At 37.2% G+C, this 22,081-nt stretch overlaps 1 protein-coding gene across 1 annotated transcript; it reads left to right on the top strand.

Moving 5' to 3' along the window:
• Positions 1–5,929: 5,929 nt before the first annotated feature.
• LOC121417827 (uromodulin-like) lies at positions 5,930–21,449 on the top strand. Its single transcript, XM_041611560.1, has 7 exons — positions 5,930–5,993; positions 6,426–6,521; positions 8,346–8,521; positions 10,698–11,095; positions 12,943–13,048; positions 17,985–18,162; positions 21,254–21,449. Exons 1-7 carry the CDS (start codon positions 5,930–5,932, stop codon positions 21,406–21,408), a joined length of 1,173 nt encoding a protein of 390 aa, XP_041467494.1. The 3' UTR covers positions 21,409–21,449.
• The last annotated feature ends 632 nt before the right edge of the window (positions 21,450–22,081 follow it).

Here is a 22,081-nt window from a genome sequence, read left to right as displayed (position 1 = left end):
TAACCAATTTTCCAACCACATGTTCGCCGTATTTATCACAAAAATCGTTCCAAGTTAGAGTCCCATTATGCGCGTGCCGAACGTTTCGGGTGACATCAAACAAACTCCCCGCTCCCTTCGGGACCGTATCTCTGTGAAACTCACCGTCGCGTGATTGGAGAGAGAGAGGGGGGTGGGGTGTCTGGCTCAAGTGTCTGGTTCTTTTGACTGGTATCTTTCTAAAATATTTTCGTTAAACATACGTAAAGACAAGCTTTCATTTCCACTTCCACTAACTGTATAATAATACATGTAAAACAACTTCATTTTTTATGTCAAACTGTTCTATCCCGTGTTGCATATATTCTGTCATTCTGAGAAGATTAATTCTTAAGGTAAGATTCCTGGCAAATGCCTGGGTAAGATTATGAATTTGTTTTGTTGTTCATAAAGCAAGTCCTACTGTATATCGCTATAACACACATGACTAGGGATGTGTTTGGTCTAACTCAGTTTTCTGCCAAAATATGAAAATGTGTAAAGGACAGATACGTGGGATCTATACATGACTGTATAAGTTGCATTATCATTATAAGTATTTATCCCCCCCCCAAAAAAAAAAAAGAGAGAGAAAAAATGAAGGGTTTGTAACTTCACATACACGTATGAATTCGTTTATCTCTTGGCTCATTTTAAATTTGCTATAAATTATTGTTAAAATCAATCAAGAAGGAAATGCATACTATCATTTCAAGGATATTGTTTGGTTTATGACTTATTGACTTCATATGTATTCCACAGACTAATGGTAACAAGTGACATTGTGATTAGTAGCAAATTTTTAAGAATACAACAAGCACAGCCTCTTCCTCCTGATGTTCAAAGTATGCTAAAAGATCCTCTCACCGAAGACATAATGGTTGTTGAGATAGCAGAGAGAGACTCTGTTTCGGAATAACTTTGTATATGCTGTTCTTGGTGAAATAGGTTGGCCTTGTATCGATTAACCTGCAGAGGACCCGGCCTCTATCATTTATCATTAGGGTAATTATTTTAAAGATTTCACTGTCCACTACTGGCATCAATCCATTTTAAGTCATGTAGGTGTGGTTAATCATTGTACCCAGGGAATGAAAATACTCCTTTGCATTTTTTTTTTTACATTTTCACTTTGAATTTTACAATTCCGGATTCATGGTAGGGCGCCCTCTTTAAGCGATACTCAAGTCACAAATTGAATCGTTTGTACCCCGAGCACAGACTTTTTTTGTTTGTTTGCCTGTTTATGTGTTTGCTGTTTGCTAATATGCTTCCTTATTGCTGAAATTTCTCTAAAACTAGTTTCTGAAAATTTGAACATTATTGTAGAATTAGAAACATGGAATTTCTTCTCAAATGTTAACAGCCAATCAGAAAACAGTATTTTAAGGACGTCATCAATATTTGAAAATACTTTTATCGAATTCTACGGGTAAAATTACCCCTATCTACCAAGTTTAATCGTACAAATATGTGAATAAAGGGTTTTGTCGCACTTTGGGTTCATTCTGGCCCACTGTGGGGCGGTGTGACCAGGCCTTACTTAAGTGTTGCGATTGATCCGATGAAAATCAACTACGGAAACGTACATGTATGCATCTAAAATAGATGTTTGTTCACGATATTTGTCTAAATGTTATGTATATGTATCTATACATGTACATTTATCGTTTCAGTGTGGGTTTTCTTTTGAATTATTGTCATTTTTTTATTTGGTGTGTGTGTTTTGGAAAAGAACATTTTGCATAATTCTTTTTTCTGTGAGTCAGGGTTCACAGTAAGTTCAAATATTATTCTTGGATAGTGGGACGGATTTAATTTCAACATTTAATTTTCAACTCGAACCATTTGAATTATATTTTGCCGATTCCGGTTGTTTGTTTTATTATAATTTATTATTTGTGGCCGAAGCAGGTAGGGGTCATGTGTAAAAGAAACCATTCCTAACCTAAGAATAAAGCAGCATAATTCATCCCAATAAATTAATAGTCAATGTTACTAAACTAAATACATGTATATCTTCTTTGATAATAGACGAAACTATGTTTTAATATCAGGACAATTGTCAATGAACGACACATGATTAGAATGTGTAGAATCAACATTATTTCTTTGTATATGTATCGAAAAAAATCCTTGCATGAAAATAACAGATTAACATTAATAATAATAATATAGGGTATTTATATTGCACACATATCCACCTTGTTAGGTGCTCAAGGCGCTCCTATATTACCCGGCTAAGCTAGGCGTTCATAGCGCACACAGCTTTATAAGGAATTACTTCCTACCGGTACTGTTACCTCACCTGGGTTGAGTGCAGCACATTGTGGATCAGTTTCTTACTGAAGGAAATTACGCCATGGTTGGGATTCGAACCCACGACCCTCTATTTCAAAGTCCGAACCCTAATCCACTGGGCCATAACGCTCCACAGCACATTGTATGAAATGTGCTAGGCAAAACAATTTTATAATGATAAACATGCAATACCCTATAGATTGCGGAATTATGCATCAAAGAGAATCTTAACAATGATATCCAACTCGTTTATGGTGTGGAAGTTTGGGTTGGGACATGCAAGACAACCCTATACCATATAATATTACTTTAATAAAGGATGGCTAGAATAATAATGCTAAATGGTCATGCTTACTTTGCTCCTTTATTTTATATGTTTTATAGCACATAACACATCATGATTAGAACGTATATGAGTTTCCAAAGTACTTGGATGTTATTACCCCGACTCGGTGTCCGGGTATTTATTTCAGTTAAGTTAATGATTATAGACTGATTTGGTGATATTAAAATATAAACTTTAAATCATCAATTACGATTACCTAGAAAAAAAATTAAAATGCCCTTGGTTTATTTGACAAACTTATATATTCCCCACTTTTCGCGGTGCAATGCGGACGGACTTCACGACGGTATATTGATTTTGGAAGAGACTTTTGGGCCCGTCGTAAAACACTGTCCTGTAATGCAAGTTGTGGGACAACGAATTTTTTTTTGTTTAGGTTTCGCATACGCAACGGAAACATTCATTCTGCGTTTCGAGCGCAAAATTCTGGTTGCTATACGTTATCTTTGATATATCTGATTCGGGACGAACTTGAAAATCGTATTTTTTTGTTTTCGATAAATGTTCATTGAACCGTGAAACGATGAATATTGATGAAGATAATCTTCCAAAAAATACCAGTTATCATATTCTATCATTTTTATTGATAGAAATGTGTAAAAAAATCCAATTATAGCAAATTTGGACTTGTGTTTATTCAACCGCGAAATTTAACCCAAAAAAATGTATCGTCTTTTAGAAAGTACCTTTTACAAGCCTTCTGACTATTTTTCATGATGATAATGTGGAATTAGCTCCAATAATATGGAATCAAAGTAATGATATTTGGCTTGTGACTTTTGAAAAGTGACATTTTTGCCTTCTGACGGTGCTCACTGAAGCATGACGCAAAATGCGTCCATAACTTTCACTCAGAGAATAGCTTATACAATTACCTACCCGCTCATAAAAAATATAGTAAAAACTCGCATTGGTTCGGAAATTATTGATGTTTGTTTAAGGGGGAGACTTACTTTTTTTGTTGTGTATATATATATATATATATATATATATATATATATACATATATATACATGTATATATATTGTGACGGAACCGCTGGGCGGCGGCGTGGGTTCGGTCCGCCGGCAGCTCGCTCTTGTCAGGATGCCTGCCGCCGGCGGGTGTGTCGCCCCGTCGATTTCCAAACTTTTAGTCGTGGATCCGTTTGGCAGAGATATACTGCCGCAGTTGACACTTGCACACGCCTCGATCCTGTCAGTACCACCACCAGGCAACCTCCAGACGGCTACACTCTTTGTTATCAGCTCCAAAAGCTCACCCGACCATATGCATCTGATTCCTGTAGTTAAGCTCCTACGACCATATGCATCTGATTCCTGTAATTAAGCTCTCTCGACCATAGGTATGGGTTTCTCTGTAGTTAAACTCTTATGACCATACCCATGGACTCTGTTAATTTCCTCCGTCGTCTGCTTACGACCAGCTACTACGTCTGTTCAGTACAGCAACCACGTCTGCTCCGTACTGCAACCACGTCTGAATTCCCGTACTGCAACCACGTCTGTTCAGTACACGACCACGTCTGATACCGTACTGCAACAACGTCTGTTCAGTACTGCAACCACGTCTGTTCAGTACCACGACCACGTCTGATACCGTACTGCAACAACGTCTGTTCAGTACCGCAACCACGTCTGTTCAGTACCACAACCACGTCTGAGTCCGTACTGCAACCACCGACATCTGTTCAGTACTGCAACCACGTCTGTTCAGTACCACGACCACGTCTGAGTCCGTACTGCAACCACTGACATCTGTTCAGTACTGCAACCACGTCTGTTCAGTACCACGACCACGTCTGAGTCCGTACTGCAACCACCGACATCTGTTCAGTACTGCAACCACGTCTGTTACCGTACTGCAACCAGCGACCTCTGTTCAGTACCGGAACGACGTTTGGTTCTTCGACCATATGTATGGGTCCTTCTGCAGTCAGGCTCCCACGACCACACCCATTGGCTCTGCTCTACTTGTAGTTTTCCCCGTTGTCTGCTCCGGACCTCCGACCGTCTGCTTTCAGACCAGCAACCATCCGCTTCAGATCAGCCGTCTGCTCCAGACTCCGAACCGTCCGCCTCCAGACCAACCAGACTACCAAAATAGCAAGCCCTGGTATAGTCTCTTGCTGGCGTGCAAAAGACCCAACATATAAGGAAATCTAACCACAGTCGTCGCCTAGGATTCTAGGTTTCCCGTGGAAAGACATGCGAACGATCATATAAATCATTTCGATCGCATCCACCAACTTTATTTATTGGATAGCGAATCCAAATCGATCTGCATACTTTACGTGCAATGCACCCCGTGGGCGCCGTATTTCAACAGATCATCGGCAAAGCCTCACGAGTGCACCAACTTACTGTACTTATCCATTAATTATACAATATCTGTTATAGTTAACCTCTGTTACAATCTTAAAACAGCTATAACTTTGGTCTCCGAAACCGGATATGCATGAATGACATATCAGATTAAAGCATTTATTTAGATCAAGCTAGTGATAACCATAATAATCAGTTAAACATCTCCAGGAAATTGTTATTCCACAAAAACGGTTCAAAACATGCATAAGTTTCAATGTCTTATCTACGTCGTTATTACTGTAGAAACATGCATGCAATATCGCCAGCTACGACAAAATCATTATAAATCAACCAAAAATAATTTCCTAACACGAAATAAAACCCATTTCGTGACACAACTCCCTTATTTTTCAAAGCTCGGCCCCCGAGCGTCATTTATCAACGGAACTGATGACAGTTTACAAATTTTGCATTTCATCATAAACTAACAAATGGTACCATGAACCTGATTGGCTGGGGCTTTCGTAAGCTCAAACTGCGAACGAAATATGACGATGATCGCCGGATCGTTTGAACCGTGCACCATGTCTTCGTATTATTTTGGGGGGAGACGTCACATTACATGTTTCAAGAAAAATAATATTTATTATTCAAACGGTTTGTTTTCTCCGTCAAAATAGGGGACTTAAGGACTAATGGAAGAGGTTCAATTGTGAATTCGTCCACTACCAACTCGTTCACTCACCACATGGCCTACTTTCATTTAGTCTTATGCCATTCCGTCCATCAATATTTTGTCCAGCAACCATTTAGTCCATTAAACATTTTGCCTAATCATCACTTCGTATAATCACAATTTCGTCTCATTACCAGTTAGTATAAAAATATCCATGTCATTTTTATTCCTTTTGCACAATTTAACACTTAGTCCAATTCAACCAAATGGTATATGGACGATATGGCTATTGGACCAACTATTTATCGTACAGAATGGCAGAAACTGAATCAAAGTAGACCATGTGGTGAGTGGACGAAACTGATGGCAGACAAAATCATAGTAGAATAGTTTGCAATTGGATGAATTGGCATTAGACGAATTGGAAATAAACTATCGAAGAGTGTGGGCTAGCAAACCCTTTTCTCCGAAGACGCTATTAGTTAAGCGATGTTCTTATCTCCATTACGAGCCGAATCAAGGTTGTGATCGTTATTTTGATGGAGGGAGATACCGCAGAGTCAGGCGAAGTCTCATCGAAGCATATTCACAGACAGAAATAGACTTTGGTCTACTGTGTAGGCTATTGCAGATCATTTTTACCCGTTTTATATCATTTGAAACCTAAGGAAGTCAATGAAATATTTAGCAAACTATATGATTGTTGGTTTTAGGGTGGCAGGTTTGTTTACCTCATCATGTTACTGTTCGCATGTTTTTATTATTATGATTATTTCAGAACCCTGTTCTGACCCGTGCATGAATGGAGGGACTTGTGAGGGAGGCACTTGTACTTGCCTTGAAGGATTTGCTGGCACTGCATGTGAGGAAAAGAGTAAGTTGATTTTTTTTATTCGTATTCTTATTCAACTCACGAGATTGGCATACTGCCATGCGCGAAGGAGTATGATTGAAACAAACAAATAAGTTCACAGACATGACCAGGAGGAAGTCCCAGATCGTGGTCAGGTTAATGGGCCAGCTAGAGGTCATGTTTATTTTTTAAAAGCTGTAAGTCAATGTCCGTCGTCAAGTAGAATCGTTATTAAAAAGTCTAATTTACATTAGAATGTGAACACTCTTAGTAGTATGTTAATGGAAAAAACGTCCCCATCTTTTACAGGCTCCCGTGTAGGTAGTCTTTGGAATCGAGAATGACATTACATGTAACATGCACAGCAATGCCTCCGATCCTCTAACTTTAACAAGATGTTCTATAAACTAAAAGTTGCTTTACTATCTACACTGTTAAAAAAAATATATTTTGCAGAAAGCAATAACAGAATAATCTTGTAAATTCATTAAACAGGAATTTTTCTGCAATTTAACAGAACAGCTCTGTTTAAAAAGGGGGAAATGATGTTTTATTAAAGGGAATTTGTAAGGTTCCATGCACCAAATACCAATTTCCTGTAATTTTACATGATATAATGTAAGATTACGCAATCTTGTAAGATTACATGTGTTCTCGAGACTCTACTGCAGGAACTCCTTTTATTTTTAGGTTACATTTTCTAACAATGTACCACAAACGGTTTTGGGGTCACATTGGGCATGTTGGGGGTTCAAGACACGATATTCTTAAATATAGTCAAAACAATGAAATATGTTATTTACTGAATATATTGTAAAAATCTATCATATAATTAGAATTTCATTTTAAAAGGCAATTTTTTCGGACTCGCTTCACTCGCTGGCGATCATCCCCCCCCCCCAACATCGCCTATGTTGTGACCCCTGAAAATACTTTTTTTCATTGCGCAACTGCGTTAAAATAAAAAGATATATACTGTTTATATATGTAATTTTATAAAAATAGGGGTAATCTGTAAGGTTTAAAAGGGATTTGATATCAAGAGGTTCCGTATAGCACTGGCGGTTTGGTCATGGCCCCCAAAAGTCATGCAACCAAGAAAAAAAAAGATAAACAAACGGAAAGCGCAAGATATGATGTTTAGGGCATATTTACTGAATATAATGTCAGAAAGACCTCAAAGTTACAGATTCTCTTTTAATTTGTTTTATCTAACTCACTTCGCTCGCTCGGGACTTTTATTACGCAGTCTTTTGGCACATGCGCCATACTGCGCACCTCTTTTTTTTTGTTTTTTTACTTTTCACGCTACCGCTGCATAGAGATCTTCGCGCCAAATTACTGGAAAGAAAATCCTGTTCACAGTGGCGTACAGACAACAAACAACTTTGAAAGAAGAGAGGAGGGTGAAAATTATTTTATTTTATGAATGGTATGTCAAAATCTTTTACAAAATTTGATTTCTGTAATGAAATTGTCAACAAAAATTCTCGCTCACTTTGCTCGCAACCTTTTTGTTGAAATAAATTATGCCTCCAACCTGAATTATTTTGCCTCATTACACCACTACCTGTTAACACCATGATTATGACCTGATTGTTTTTTTGCTCTCCCCCCCCCCCCACCACCACAGACCCCTGTTACGCCCCTGCGTTTAAGTGCTGCGGTCTAGTGGTTTTCCCACTTATTATTATTATACCCCTATAGTAAAGATATTATTTTTGTCACTATTATTATTCATCATCATTATAAACATCAATACCATCTTTATCATCATCGTCGTCATAATGGGCAATGTACGACGTACAGATCAAAATGCAATTGTGTTTTGTGTTCTTTTTTCAGTTACATCAGTAAAGTGCGAAAGTAACTCTATGACCGTCATCATAAATGATGAACTTTTTGTCGGTATTGACCCGGACGATGTTCATTTTCGAGACAGTACCTGCCCATCTTCCCGTAGCAGTCCTACTCATATAGCTCTTGGTACGAAGTATGATGAGTGTCTTACCACCAGAACGGTAATTCATTTTATTTTTGTGGGGGGTGTCAGAAGAACTGAATTTACTCTAACGAGGAATAAGGTTCTACTTCAATGAACAAAGTAGTCACCCTAAATTAGACCATAATATAGTCAAATCGGATCTTACTTATTGAAAAATTTTTTTAATTGATTTAAGTAGGTATGAATGTCAACATTATTTGACTAAAACAAGTTAGTAGGAATATAGGTTGGGGAAAGTGAATTTTATTTAAAAGGTTCAAGTTGTATACTTTATAATGGTTTCTCTGAAAATGTCGCAGGTCGGTGTCAAAATTCACAATCTTACACGAAATGAAAATAGAATGAAAATTAATCACTTAGAATGTACATTTCCTCATAAAATGTAAAGGTCAAAGGCCAATAAGCTTTTTATGTACACTGTAATAAATATTTGGTAAATTTCTCACCACCACGAGGGTAATTTTTCATGTATGTGTCCAGCCGATTTGGGGCATTATTTTACCCAATACGGGAAGCATAATGCCAAGTAACGTTAAAAAATGAGCAACAACTACTTTGGAATTTTTATCACACTGGATAAATGAAAATGCCAAAAAGAAATCTCCAATATTGGTTGGACACAATGTGCCCTCTTTTTCTTCAGTAGCATACACGTTCACTCGGGACTGGAGCTTCCGACTAGCAAAGCTGACTGGGAAAATTTCTCCCATTTCCTCACCTGTTTGAAGGAGGACTAGCTGCTCCTACACCCATGTTGGATGCATCCGGGGGGGGGGGGGGGGACTTACATTGGCGAGTGGATACCATGCGCCACCAAAAAACACGTAAAAAGGATGTCTTTTTCAAGATAGGGCACGTTACGTACCAAGGTGATAAGGGTGTCAAAAACACAAAATAACGAAAAAAGGGTATCTATTTCGCTAGGAACATTACGTTATTAGGGTCAAATTTGCGGGGATGATAAAACAAAATTTAAATCTTTTATAAAGGATGTCCTTTTTACCCCATAGTCCGATTTGCGCGAGGTGTAGAAGGTGGGGTCGTACTTAACCAAATGATGTGTATGTATGAAGGTAAAACCGACGACCGAAGGACCCGTGACATACATGTAATAAAACATTCCTGTACCTGTTTAGGGGTTCATTCTAGGGAATATTTGCCAAGAGTATCGTTTTGTTTCCAATACTTGTCAGGGGTAGGTTTTCACACGCCAATACTTGTTAAGGGGTGCATTTTCAGAATATGGAAATTACGTGTTTAGGGTGCTTTTCGAGACCCCATGGTCGCGCATGGTATTCACTCGTCAATGGAAGTGGCCCCCGGGATGCATCTGTACGTAGATTGAGGTGATCGACTACAGTCTGGAAGTTGTAGAATTGGAGAAGAAGTCAGACTTTTGTGTTTTAAACGCATATTTTTGACTACCTCCCCATACAATCAGATTGGGGTAGCTTTGCTTTTGTAAGATCCGTCCGTGGAGATGCAGTGGTTTGCAAGGTTTTGTATTAAGCGTCGGTTGTATCCGACAAACTCAAGGAAATTTCGTAACTCCTTCTTGATGCGTGATGGATTGCCTCTTGTACGTTTTCTATCTTGTCACCTTCAGACTGACCTTTTTCCATGGCCTATAAACTGAATTGAATAGCATCCGACTTCACATTTACCGGGGGAGGAGGGCAGTCAAATATATTGCTACATCACCAATTTTTCCAAAGGGTACATAGCTCTGAGGAACCTTGATTTAAGCTACGCCTACCATTGTTCTCTTCATCCATTTCTTTACAATACACACACACACACATATATAATATATGTGTGTACAGCAGCTTTGGCATCTAATTTGCGTAAATTCAATTTGATTGAATCCTCTGATAAAAATCATGAATATGTTGCGAATACAAAATTAATTTGGAGGGGTGGGTTAGGTATCAAATAGGGAAATGCGGATCTAACTAAAAATGGCTGACTTTTTACGTCTCTAATAGAAACAGAAATCTACCGTGGTCTTCTCAACAAGGAACTTGTGGCGTTCAACATATTCCGGATTAATTACAATACAACAAACATCCGTATCTAATACTAGGGCCTTTATTGTCTGTGTTAAGGTTTATTGGGGGTGTGTAAGATCAGTAGTTGTTATTTTTGTGATAGTATTTTGCATTCCACGTCGTCTTTTCCATTACGTTCCTTAGGAAAATGATACAACCATTACATTTTCGAATGTCATCGCTTATTTCATGCCTGAGCCTATACCTGGCACTAATATCACCCGTCAATACCAGAAGCAGCTTGAGGTTTCGTGCTCTCTTGACAAGACCTCGCAAGTAGATCAATCTTTCAAACCAACACTTGGTGAAGTAAAATTTACCGACAAGGGATCCGGCCACTTCCGCCTGGACATCGCAAGGTTCATGAACGAGTCATTTGATGAGCCCGAATATGGCAACGCTGAGGTCTGGCAAAGCCAGGCACTCTACTTCGGAGTCTACCTTAGATCAGTTGAAGAAGTTGGTATGTTTATCGAACGATGCTGGGCAACGGCAAGCCCAGATGGTGATTCAACTCCAAGACACGATCTGTTTACTGACAGGTTAGCATGCACCTTTTTACTTCTGCAGGCCCATCTGCCATTGGCGAATTGTTAACAAGATTAGAAATAGCAGATTAACGACTTCATTTTCCGGAAAAAAAAAATGAAAAGAAAAATCTGCATGAGAAAGAAGAAATAATCTGATAGGCCTGGCCTGCTCTTAAGAAACTTGTAGTGGGATTTTTATTCCCCCTCATTACTGTCTTGATTGACGTTATGATTGATAATTTTATGCAACATTTTTAACTGTACTCTATATTGGCCTATCAATCTTTCTATTCAGGGTTGACCCGTCAGGATGTTTTCATGGGGGAGGAGGGGTGGATGAAATGATGACTTATTTTTTTTTCTATTCTCAATGAATTAAAAGGGAATGCAGCCTTGGCCATAAAATGTTGTATTGAGAAGGAGAACAATATATTAAAGAGAATGGCGAAAGTTTGAAAAAAATCAGACAAGCAATAAGAAAGTTATAGCTGCTTTTAAATTGAGATCACTAAAAGTATGTAGATTTCAAATTGGCGATTGGGTAAGTAAATTATGACAAGGGGCAAGGACCACTTTCCCATAGGCCATGTACTTTATAATAAGGGATTTGTGGTTTTCTCTTAAGTACCCATTCCCCTGGGGCAGTAATCTAAATATAATCCAGGTAGTATATTGTTTTATATCCTGATGAAATAGAAATATAATTTGAAATAAAACTTTTTGGAAAAATGACATTTTAGCCATAATATGTATTGGAATACAAGGAAGAGTAGTCCTTGCCTTACATCACTATGACATCCCATATGCGGCCAATTTGAAGTCTCCATTGGTATAGTGATTACCAATATTTACACCTTTTAAGAAATCATAACTTTCTTGTTGTTTGTCCAAATAGTTCAAACTTTCACCTATCATCTTCTCTGATTTTTCTTTTTCTTATATAAAAAAGTTTTTAATTGGGTTGGATTCCCCTTTAATAGTAGCTATTCTAGAGTTTTATGTCAAGACCTCTCTTTTTACTACTCCTATATATATGCCTGTTGTTTCCTTCTGTTCTATGTTTTCTTCCCTGTCTGATAGGGTAGTGTAGTTATTGACCACCCCCCCCCCCCTTCACAATGCGCCGTCTTACGTGTCTACTAATTGTAGTCCATTATTGTTATCATTGAATTTTCGGGTTTCTTGCAAGTCAATCTCACGCTCAGTACAAAGTCTCTTGTCAAAACTTCGGAAAGGTCATTTCCCTAACTTTTTTTTTATAAACACTACATAATTCTAGCTAATTGCAGTGTTACACTTTTTGATTTTTTTTATCGCTTGTTATGGGATCAAAAGTCATCAATGTATTTTATTATATTGTTACTATTGTTATTGGTATAATATTTTTTTAATAATAATAATTAGACAGTCTCCATCATTAGCAATCTTCAAAAAGTCGTTAAAAACTCATCTCTTTCATACTTTGTAATTTTTTATATAATACATCTTAACAATTCATTGTAAGCGCTTTGGGCCTAATGGGAAAAGCGCAGTACAAATAATAAGTAATAATAATATTACTATTCTGGAATTCTGAGTATATTCAGTCATAAATAAATGAATTTGTAACATTCTCAATATTCTGCCCAGCTTCCACACGCCCCTCTCTCTGCCTTTCTCTCTTCCTCTCATTGTCTCTCTCATTTCTCTTTAAATTATCCATCTGTATGTAAATCGTTGTTTCGATATCTGTATCATGTTAAAAAGTCTTTGTGACTATGCTTTACCCTGTATATAAATAAATACATGAATAAAAAAATGAATTAATGAATGAATGAATAAACAATATTAAATCATTACCTTTTGTATTCATGCAATAGATGCCCTTCTGATTTGGATGAAACGGTTGAAGTCTTTTTCCCGAACAAAACGGATCGAGAAGGATTTAAGTTTGACGCATTTGCCTTTGTTGGAGATCATAACATGGTAATTAGAGTATAGTTGAGGATATTTCTTATCCCTAGATACACCGGGCTATTTCGGTGCTTAAGGAAACGGGGGGAGGCTGATGCAGCCCCCCCCCCCCCTTATGACCTCGGCCTTCATTCGCGTGATCCCGATGAAAATTGGCACGCGCATTACCCATGGCATAATCTCCAAAACTATTCGATCAAATTCTGTGAAAAATCTCATTGCTAATGAATTATTAGTTTGCGCTGATTAAATAAGTGTTGCCCCTTAAATGCCCATTTTCATTTCACAGACTCTTCATAAGAATCTGATCAATTTTTTAGTTTAAAAATCAACATCACTTTCATTTCCTTATATAATTTGTTGTTTTCTAAATTTCTGAAATTGTCGGGGACTTTATTTTGACCAAGAACAGGGTGAAATTAATTGATTTTGATTAGTAAAAAAAATAATAATGACACACTAACAAGTTTTGGCTTAAGGCATTGGATTTGTACATGAATTTATGTTTTTGAGCAAATTAGGGTCACCATGCACTTACAAAGAGTTGCGTAATTTCGGAACCGCGTACCCGGTGGAAGCAATTTTGGTCTCAAAAGTTGCGTGAGACTTAAACACGTTGAGAGTTAAAAGTCAGCGAGCGACGCGGTTAAAAAATGCGTGGCGAATCTATCGCGAAAAAATGTCGAGGGGGGGGGGGCTGAATCAGCTCCCCCCATCCCTGTATCATTAGGTTTAATAGTGTGAAGATGTGTAGAGCGGCGCTTCTCAACCGGCGCGCGAAGCTCCATGCAGAGGAAGAACAAAAAGGGGGGAATTATAGTAGGCTATATTCAAAGACCTGTCCGAAAATGTTCTCTTCGAACGCGGTTCTACTGTACGTGAGTCATACATAGCTGAAGCACGCAAACTATATACAAGGGTTCTCAAACTACGGCCCGCGGGCCCGATCCGACCCGTGGGGCTTCTCTATCTGGCCTGCGAGACTCTGCTGGGTTTTTTATCACTTTTTAAAATCACAACAGTGAACATGAAACATAGGCCAATATGATTATATTGTGAATCCAGAAAACTGTAATAAAAGTAAGGACAGCCAAATTAATTTGACTTTTAAACAAAGTTTAGTGGAGTCGTTTCAGTCTGTTCTTATTAATAGATGATAAGTGCGGCGCTACATTACAGTAGTTTCATGTCTAACATTGATAACACGAGCGCACACATTTCAACACCCGATCAATTTGGTTAAACCGTAAACTCAGTTGCCGGTTAAGTTCTGCGGGTTACATTTTCTCAGGGTTACATTAGTCATCATTAATTGTTAGCCAGGTCAAGATGGCATCAAATTCTGCAAGGAAAAGAAAGGTGGATGCTGGAAATCTTGTTTTCCATGAAGAATGGACAGACAAGTATGCATTCATTTTGCCGCAAGCGAGCACAAGGCCAATGTGTTGGCCAATCTACTTTGACTACAACAAATGTTGGTAGGCCTACTACAAACCATTATCTGTCTCTTCACTTCCACGTATGTGTTAAAATTGACATAGGTACAATTTATATTCCTTTTAACAAAGTACTACAATTTTGTTGTCATTACTATTGACTCTCGCTGTATTTTGAAATCTTTTCTAATTTTGCCTGTGTTTCATATGAAACTGTTATCAATTTGTTGGATTAAATTCTCCAAAAATAAGAGCCAGATTGCACCAGAGAGCATCTGGACCCCGGTCGCAAGGGTTTTTGCACTTCGCGCACATTTTTTTCTTCTAAGTATCCACTTCACCCTGGCCCTTTCAGGTTTATTTCGAGTCTCATCTGGCCCTTGAAAGAAAAAGTTTGAGAACCCCTGCTATATACCATCATGTGTCCATGCATATTGTATGATTGTTTTGATGTAACTTTGATGAAAAATCCAGACTCACTAGTGTACCTACGGGGGGCAGTTCCCCCCCCCCCTGAAGAGCCACAACCCATGCAATGACATATCCCTGCTACCCTGACGAGCTTGAAAGACGCTCTCTGCAATGAACAAAGTACCGAATACTCCACCAAACTGCAAACATATAAAACCTTTAAACTAGAATACAAAATGGAAAATTACTTATCACTAGACATAGAAAAGTCACATGTAACTAAATTCACTAAACTCAGAATAAGTAATAGCAATCTTATGATTGAAGAAGGAAGATATAAGAAACTAAAACCAGAAGAAAGAATATGTCCTCTATGCAAGGCCGGTATAGAGGATGAACCTCACTTCCTTGTCACCTGCTCATGTTTAAAAGAGCCCAGGTTAGAACTATACTCTAAATTGAATGAAATATTACCAGATTTCCAAAGCTTAAACAATAATGATAAATTTAAACTAATGATGTCGAATTCCGAAATAGATTTAAACGCAATAATAGTTAAGGGAATAAGTGCAATGTTTGATAAACGTTTGGAGCTCTTGCAACATAATAAATAATGTATTCATAATAAAAATAATGACAATAATAATAGTGATAATAATAATATAGTGATAATAATAATAACAATAATAATGATAATAATGATAACAATAGCAATAATAATAAATAATAATAATAATATAATTTTTTATAGCGCCTAATACTCAAGGTTTTTAAGTGCTTTACATTGTAATTATTTACCCTTACCTATACCCTTTTATTTTTTTTTTTTTCACCTGAATATGGCTAATAGACAAAAGTAGAAAAGTTTGTTATTATTGATCTGCTTATGTTTTAATATTGTTGTTGTCATTATTATTGTTGTTATTATTGTTACCATTCTCTTCAAGCTCCCCTTCTTCCTTTAAATATCACAATGTACTTATTATAATTTGTATTAATTCATTATGATGTAAATATGTATTATTTCAGTAGGTCATGTGACCTAAGACTCCACATACTGTATTATGTTTATGTTCATTATATATATTATTATGTAAAAAAGTGTGCTATATCCTATTATGTATCATATTAGATATATGCCTATTATGTATTTTTTATGTATGTTTTATTATAATATTATGTGTATCATTTAAATTATTTTGTTTCTGTTTGTGTTTCATTGTATAATGTTTGTGATTATAATCAATAAATTTTGAATTTGAATTTGAATTTGAATTTGAATTTGAAAGACCCCTTTTGCCCCCCTGACGAGCTTGAAGACCTTTATTGCCCCCCCCCCCCGGCCCCCTGACGAGCTTGAAAACCTTTTTTTTTTTTGCTTGTCAAATTTTTTGGCGGATGGTTTTGCCCCCCCCCTCCCGTGGATAATCCTAGGTACGCCACTTTCCAGGCTTCATGTGCATGCAAATTGTGCATGTATTTATTTGTCGCCCATTTACCGGACCATTCGAATGCAGTTTAGTTCCCAAACTGTTTCGAATGTGCTTCAGAGCTTCTTGTTCAAATTTCACGGAACAAAATTTCGTCAAAATTGAGCAAAATGGTGAGGACTAGGGAAACAAATCTACTGTTACAAAGTCTCAGAAGGTAATTGTGACCCTAAACACGTTATATTTGGCTTCATCATGACTGGCAGTAATGCAAAACGAAAAGCAATGTGTGTCGAATGGGCTGAAGTATTGTCCAATGTGCCGCTGAAACCCCGGGCTTCAGAGACAAATACACAAAACATCCAAAGAGTTAAAGGAAAGCCAAACGAGTATTTCGAGAGGAAAAAGGCTGGATTGAATCCACAGCAGAAGATCATAAAGTTACGCACTAATATGATCATTATATTCATTGTCTATCTTAAAGTCAAAATTATCTGAGAGTCAAAAGGGTCCTCGAATGAAATAAAAAAAAAGTTGAGAAGCGCTGGTGTAAAAGATGGGGCGTTGAATCGATTTATTTCCGATTCGTCTTATTCCCATTGGTCAAATTGGCAACTCGTCTACAATAATTTGGTATATACCATCAGTTCATCCACTATCCAGATGGCCTAATTGCAAATTCGTCCACTCACCATTTCATCTATTAACCAGTTGTTTCAATAGCCATTTAGTCCATATACCGTGTTTATGCTTCCACTTTTCACGCCAGAATCAGCGTTTCCAAACATGATTAGTCCAAAACACGGTTGCGTCCATTCTTTAATTCATTTAAACGCTGTTTCAAAACGCCGATCGTAAACTCACAAAAAGGTGCGTTTGTAAACGTCGTTTGACCAGAATCAGGCTTCTGGGGAAGTATAAACAGAACCACGATCGTAAACGTGTTTAAATGACGTCATTTGGTACATGCTTCCGGTGAGATGAAAATCCGCGGGCAAATACAATCGCATTGCTCCATGTTATCTCCACGTTATAACAATTAACACTCGGAAAAAAACATTCGAAAAAAGTCGCGGCCAATTTGACCTCGCTTTCCTACGAAGCCAGCTGGAGATCGTGATTTCGCCTCTGAAAAGTAAGCATAAACAGCACTCCCAGAATCACGTTTACGATCGGCGTTTTGAATTGACGTTTGAAAATGCTGATTCTGTCCCTGCAATGGAAGCATAAACACCCCTAAGTGTTAATCGTGAAAAATGAATGAACATGAATTGGATATTAGACCAACAGGTTATGAGACGAAATGGTCATAGACGAAATGGTGATTAGGCGAACTGATGATTGGACCAATTGAATATATGACCAATTAAATGGTTGTTAGACGAATGTTTATATACGGTTTGGCATTAGACTAAATGAAAGTAGACCATACGGTCAGTGAAGGAATTGGCAATTTACCGTTGAACGACACTAGATGTGCAGGCCTACATGTACACAATATGTATACCTATACACACGGAAGAATACACACACACACCCACGTATATAGGTCTATTCATTTATATTTCATTTTGCCATCGTAACGTGTCCCTGCCGCTCCCAAAGATACATCACTGATAATCATGATAATGATTACTTTCAAGTCACTCCAAAATCATTTTTTTTTCGCAGGTATACATTCACTGTGAAGTGAAGGTTTGTATGAACTACGAGGCCAATCAGTATCGAGAGTGCTCCGACATTCGAGATGAGGGACGCAAACGCCGATCTTCTTCATTCCTTTCCACCCAAACGATCAGTAGCGCACCGGTTCGCGTCCGCCGCTCAACCAACGACATGGCTACTAATGGTAAGAAAACACCGGTGAAAATATATCCACTCGGCAAAAAAAGTTCTTGGGCACTTATAAAAGTTAAAATATTCCATATAGATATTTGATTACAGGCAAATTATTGTATGTCAACATGACCAGACATATTGCAAGAAATGGACCATTTAAATGCTAATGATCATGGCCATCCTGTAGGCATACACTTAACAATTTCAACAGGGGGTTATCATTCGAATTGGATGCTTAGGGATGCATCATGAGATGAATAATATGGATCATTTGGACACTCACTTTCAAGATGAAGTTTTCCAACCAAGAGCGTGTAAGAGCAATAGGAATGTTGCAGTCTGGGCAGTCATTTAGACAAGTGGATCGATATTTCCAAGTTTCACCAACAACAACTTCAAATTTGAACCAGCCGTATTTGGCTACTGATGAAGTTACAGACCGCCCTTGGGGTGGTCTACCTAGGGCCACCATCCCTGCAGGAGATAGAAGGATAAGGATAATTTTCATTTGCTGATGCCGAGATACTGAAATTTGACATTTTTTCATCGACTAACTTTGACTTAAAATTCCAATGATGCATCCTCGGTGGATAACTTTCTCTTCACTTTTAGAGTGATATTTGACTTTAAGTTTGCTTTTATCGTTTATTGGATATTTATGCCACACAAACTTTCACAACTGAAAGATTGACTGATTGTTTTCTTGCAATTTTCTTACTGACGTTGCAATCGTTTAATGCCTGTAACCAGCCATGCACTGACTGATCCATTTCTTGCAATTTTCTTTAACTGACATTGCTATTGTTTAAAGCATGTAACAACCCATGCATGACTGTTCACATGAAAATGTCATGTCATATTAGAAGAGGAATATTGTCTGGTCATGTTGACATACAATAATTTGCCTGTAATCAAATATCTATATGGAATATTTTAACTTTTGTAAGTGTCCAAGAACTTTTTTGCCGAGTGTATGAAGGGGGTGAATGCAGGTATATACTTTATCCACTTGTTATCCACACACACACACACAACCCCATACACACATCATATACACATATGGCAGGATTGTTTAGGTCGTGCGAGTTAACATTTTCATTCAGGTTTCGGTTAAAACAACGAAAGACCATATTTCATACCTGACGAAAGGAATAGAATGTTTTCCTTAATTCGTTTTTCTGACTTTGAAACGGAAAAAAATTTAAAACTAAATATTGAGTGAAAATATACTTTATTTTCGAGATTTGAAACAGAAAAACGGTAATATTTCAATACTTCCATTTAAGAATGAAATATGTAAAAACTGAAAAATGGTCCATTTTCCCGTTTTAATCGAAATCTCGTTTCCTTTTTCTGTTTCGCCTTAACGAAACAGAAAATTGAGCACGCTCTGTCGTTTCTTTTTTCCGTTTCGAATTCAGAAACTGATCGTACCGCCGTCAAGGTACGAATAGATATTTTCTATTCCTTTGGCCAAACGGAATATTGGAGACTGCTGAAGCTTTTTTTCAATGAAAATTGAATGTAAGGTTTAAAAGATATTTTTTATAAAGCATGATGATGCCCTCTGTTGAAAAAAGTGGCATTTTACATGCAGCCTTTAAAGGTCAAGTCCATCCAAGAACAAACTCAAAATTTGCAAAACACTGAAAATTTCATCAAAATCGGATGTAAAATAAGAAAGTTATAATAGTTTTGCTGATTTTTCACAAAAAGTGATATGCACAACTCAAATGAGAAGTTGATGTCTCTCACTCACTATTTCTTTTGTTTTTTTATTGTTCGAATTATACAATATTTCATATTTTATAGATTTGACAACGAGGACCAACTTAACTGAATCATATCGTATTAAACAATGTTTATTCCACATGGTCAGGGAGGAATTAATTCTTGTTTCACTTGACAATGAAGAGAAAAATAGAATATTCCCATTTCATATCATACAAAAGAAATAGTGGTTGACGTCATCAGTCTCCTCATTTGCATACCCACCAGGATGTGCGTATAACTGATTGTGAAATTAAACTTTAAAATGCCCTTATTTTACATCTGATATTTATGAAACTTTCAATGTTTATATGTTTGTTGGATTTAATTTTTCTCTTTTGATTCAAATCAACTTTCTGTTGGGGTAGACTTGTCCTTTAACGAGCAGCTGCTCCATACGTTATGTCATACAAAGTGAATAAATTTCAATTTTTTATTGATTCGTCATGACTTTTTTTCTTTTTATGATCGGATGTGAAATGATTTGTCTATATACTAAAGGTACATTGATAATCATTTTCAATATTCACAGTGAATAACATTTTATCGATACGATAAGTAGGGAAGCTGATCGCAAATGACGTCACAAAAACAATATAACTTTTTTTGGCTATTTTTTACAACAAACTTTCTTCGGGGTGAACATCCTCCTTAATAAGGCCAACTGATGAGTTGCTCAGGACAGCAAATTAGTTTCGTTTATAAATCTTCATTACGTGTTGTGCATGTATTTGACGAAATACACCCTACTCTGACGCTTGGAAGAAAATGTCGAACAGAAAGAAAGAATCGCTCCAGAAGCATGGGGGAAAATACCGCCTAAAAAAAACATTAAACAAAAGTTGCCCGCCCTTTAAACAGCGGAAGATAGTATACAAATAATGCATGCAGCCGAGTGCGTTAGTGGAAATGCAGAGCACGCGAGGTTTCTTAAGATAGGTGCCGCACTGTGCTCGAGCCGCTGGCGGCGAGTGACCAGTGTGCACCATCTGAAGAAACCGAGCTTTCTCTGCATTTACTTTCACGCACGACAGAGCAAGTGCATTATTTGTTTTATAAAATAGTAACACAGAAACAAATTCTTAAAAAGTTACAGTACAGTTTTGTTGTACTTCTACCGCAATGGTCTGATTGAGCGTGCAATGTCAATTTTCGTTGCGCATATTTTGCACGACCGTGCATTGCACACAAAAAGTTGGATGTCATGTGACGCGTATTGGCCAATCGCAATGCTTGAAATAATACATATGAAATAATAATTTTATAATTTAGGTTATGTTATCAACATTAATTGAGTATGCCATGTCATATTTTTCATTTCTATACCAAAGATCTGTCTGCCTACGATTCGTTCGGGATGTTCCTCATTGGATTGATTGCAACCGTGGTTGCTATAGCAATCCTGATGGGCGTGGTCAAGCTAATCGGTCGTCCAACCAACATCAACTACAAGCGAGTCCCAACTGCCTCTATGGAAGGGATTTAGATGCGAATAATGACCAGAGTGGATTTCACATTCGGAGTGACATCGCGTGTATTGCCCCCACCACAAAACTTAGCAATGGTCGTAGACATTTTTTACGATTGATTGCATTGACTGTAATTCATAACTAATCGTAAAAATCAAGCGTACGATAAATCGTTATGATATTTCTCACGGACCCTTGATGCGCAAGGTCAAGGGTCAAAGCATTATTATTTCAAAAGTTATCTCAATACAATTAGAAAATTTCAAATCTGTTTAACGTTGTAAACAAGAACTACAGAAATATAATATTGAAAAGAAAGAAATCCGCTGATGTTATTCTCCTTAAAAACATACCACTCTGGCGGCATCACAGAAAGGCATAGAAATTCTCCTTACTTATAACAAACCATTGAAGAGGCATAGAATAACACTTATTATTCAACTGTATTGATAATTTTAATTCATTTTAAGTATTTCTTCTTATTTTACTGTACTGCTGGTGTGGGTTTATATATTTTTTTGGCATTGTATTTAATGTAGGTTAATGAAAGACTAAGACAACTAGTAAAATCATTGTAAGAATTAATTCAAACATAATCGTATCATTCTATGTATTTGTACTCATGATATTATTTGATTTGATTCGATTTATTTAATTTCCACATTTCAAAACAAAAACAAAGTATATACA

This window comes from Lytechinus variegatus, chromosome 6 (assembly GCF_018143015.1).
Source record: "Lytechinus variegatus isolate NC3 chromosome 6, Lvar_3.0, whole genome shotgun sequence".
Taxonomy (NCBI): Eukaryota; Metazoa; Echinodermata; class Echinoidea; order Temnopleuroida; family Toxopneustidae; genus Lytechinus; species Lytechinus variegatus.
This window is presented reverse-complemented; position numbering and strand designations above follow the sequence as displayed.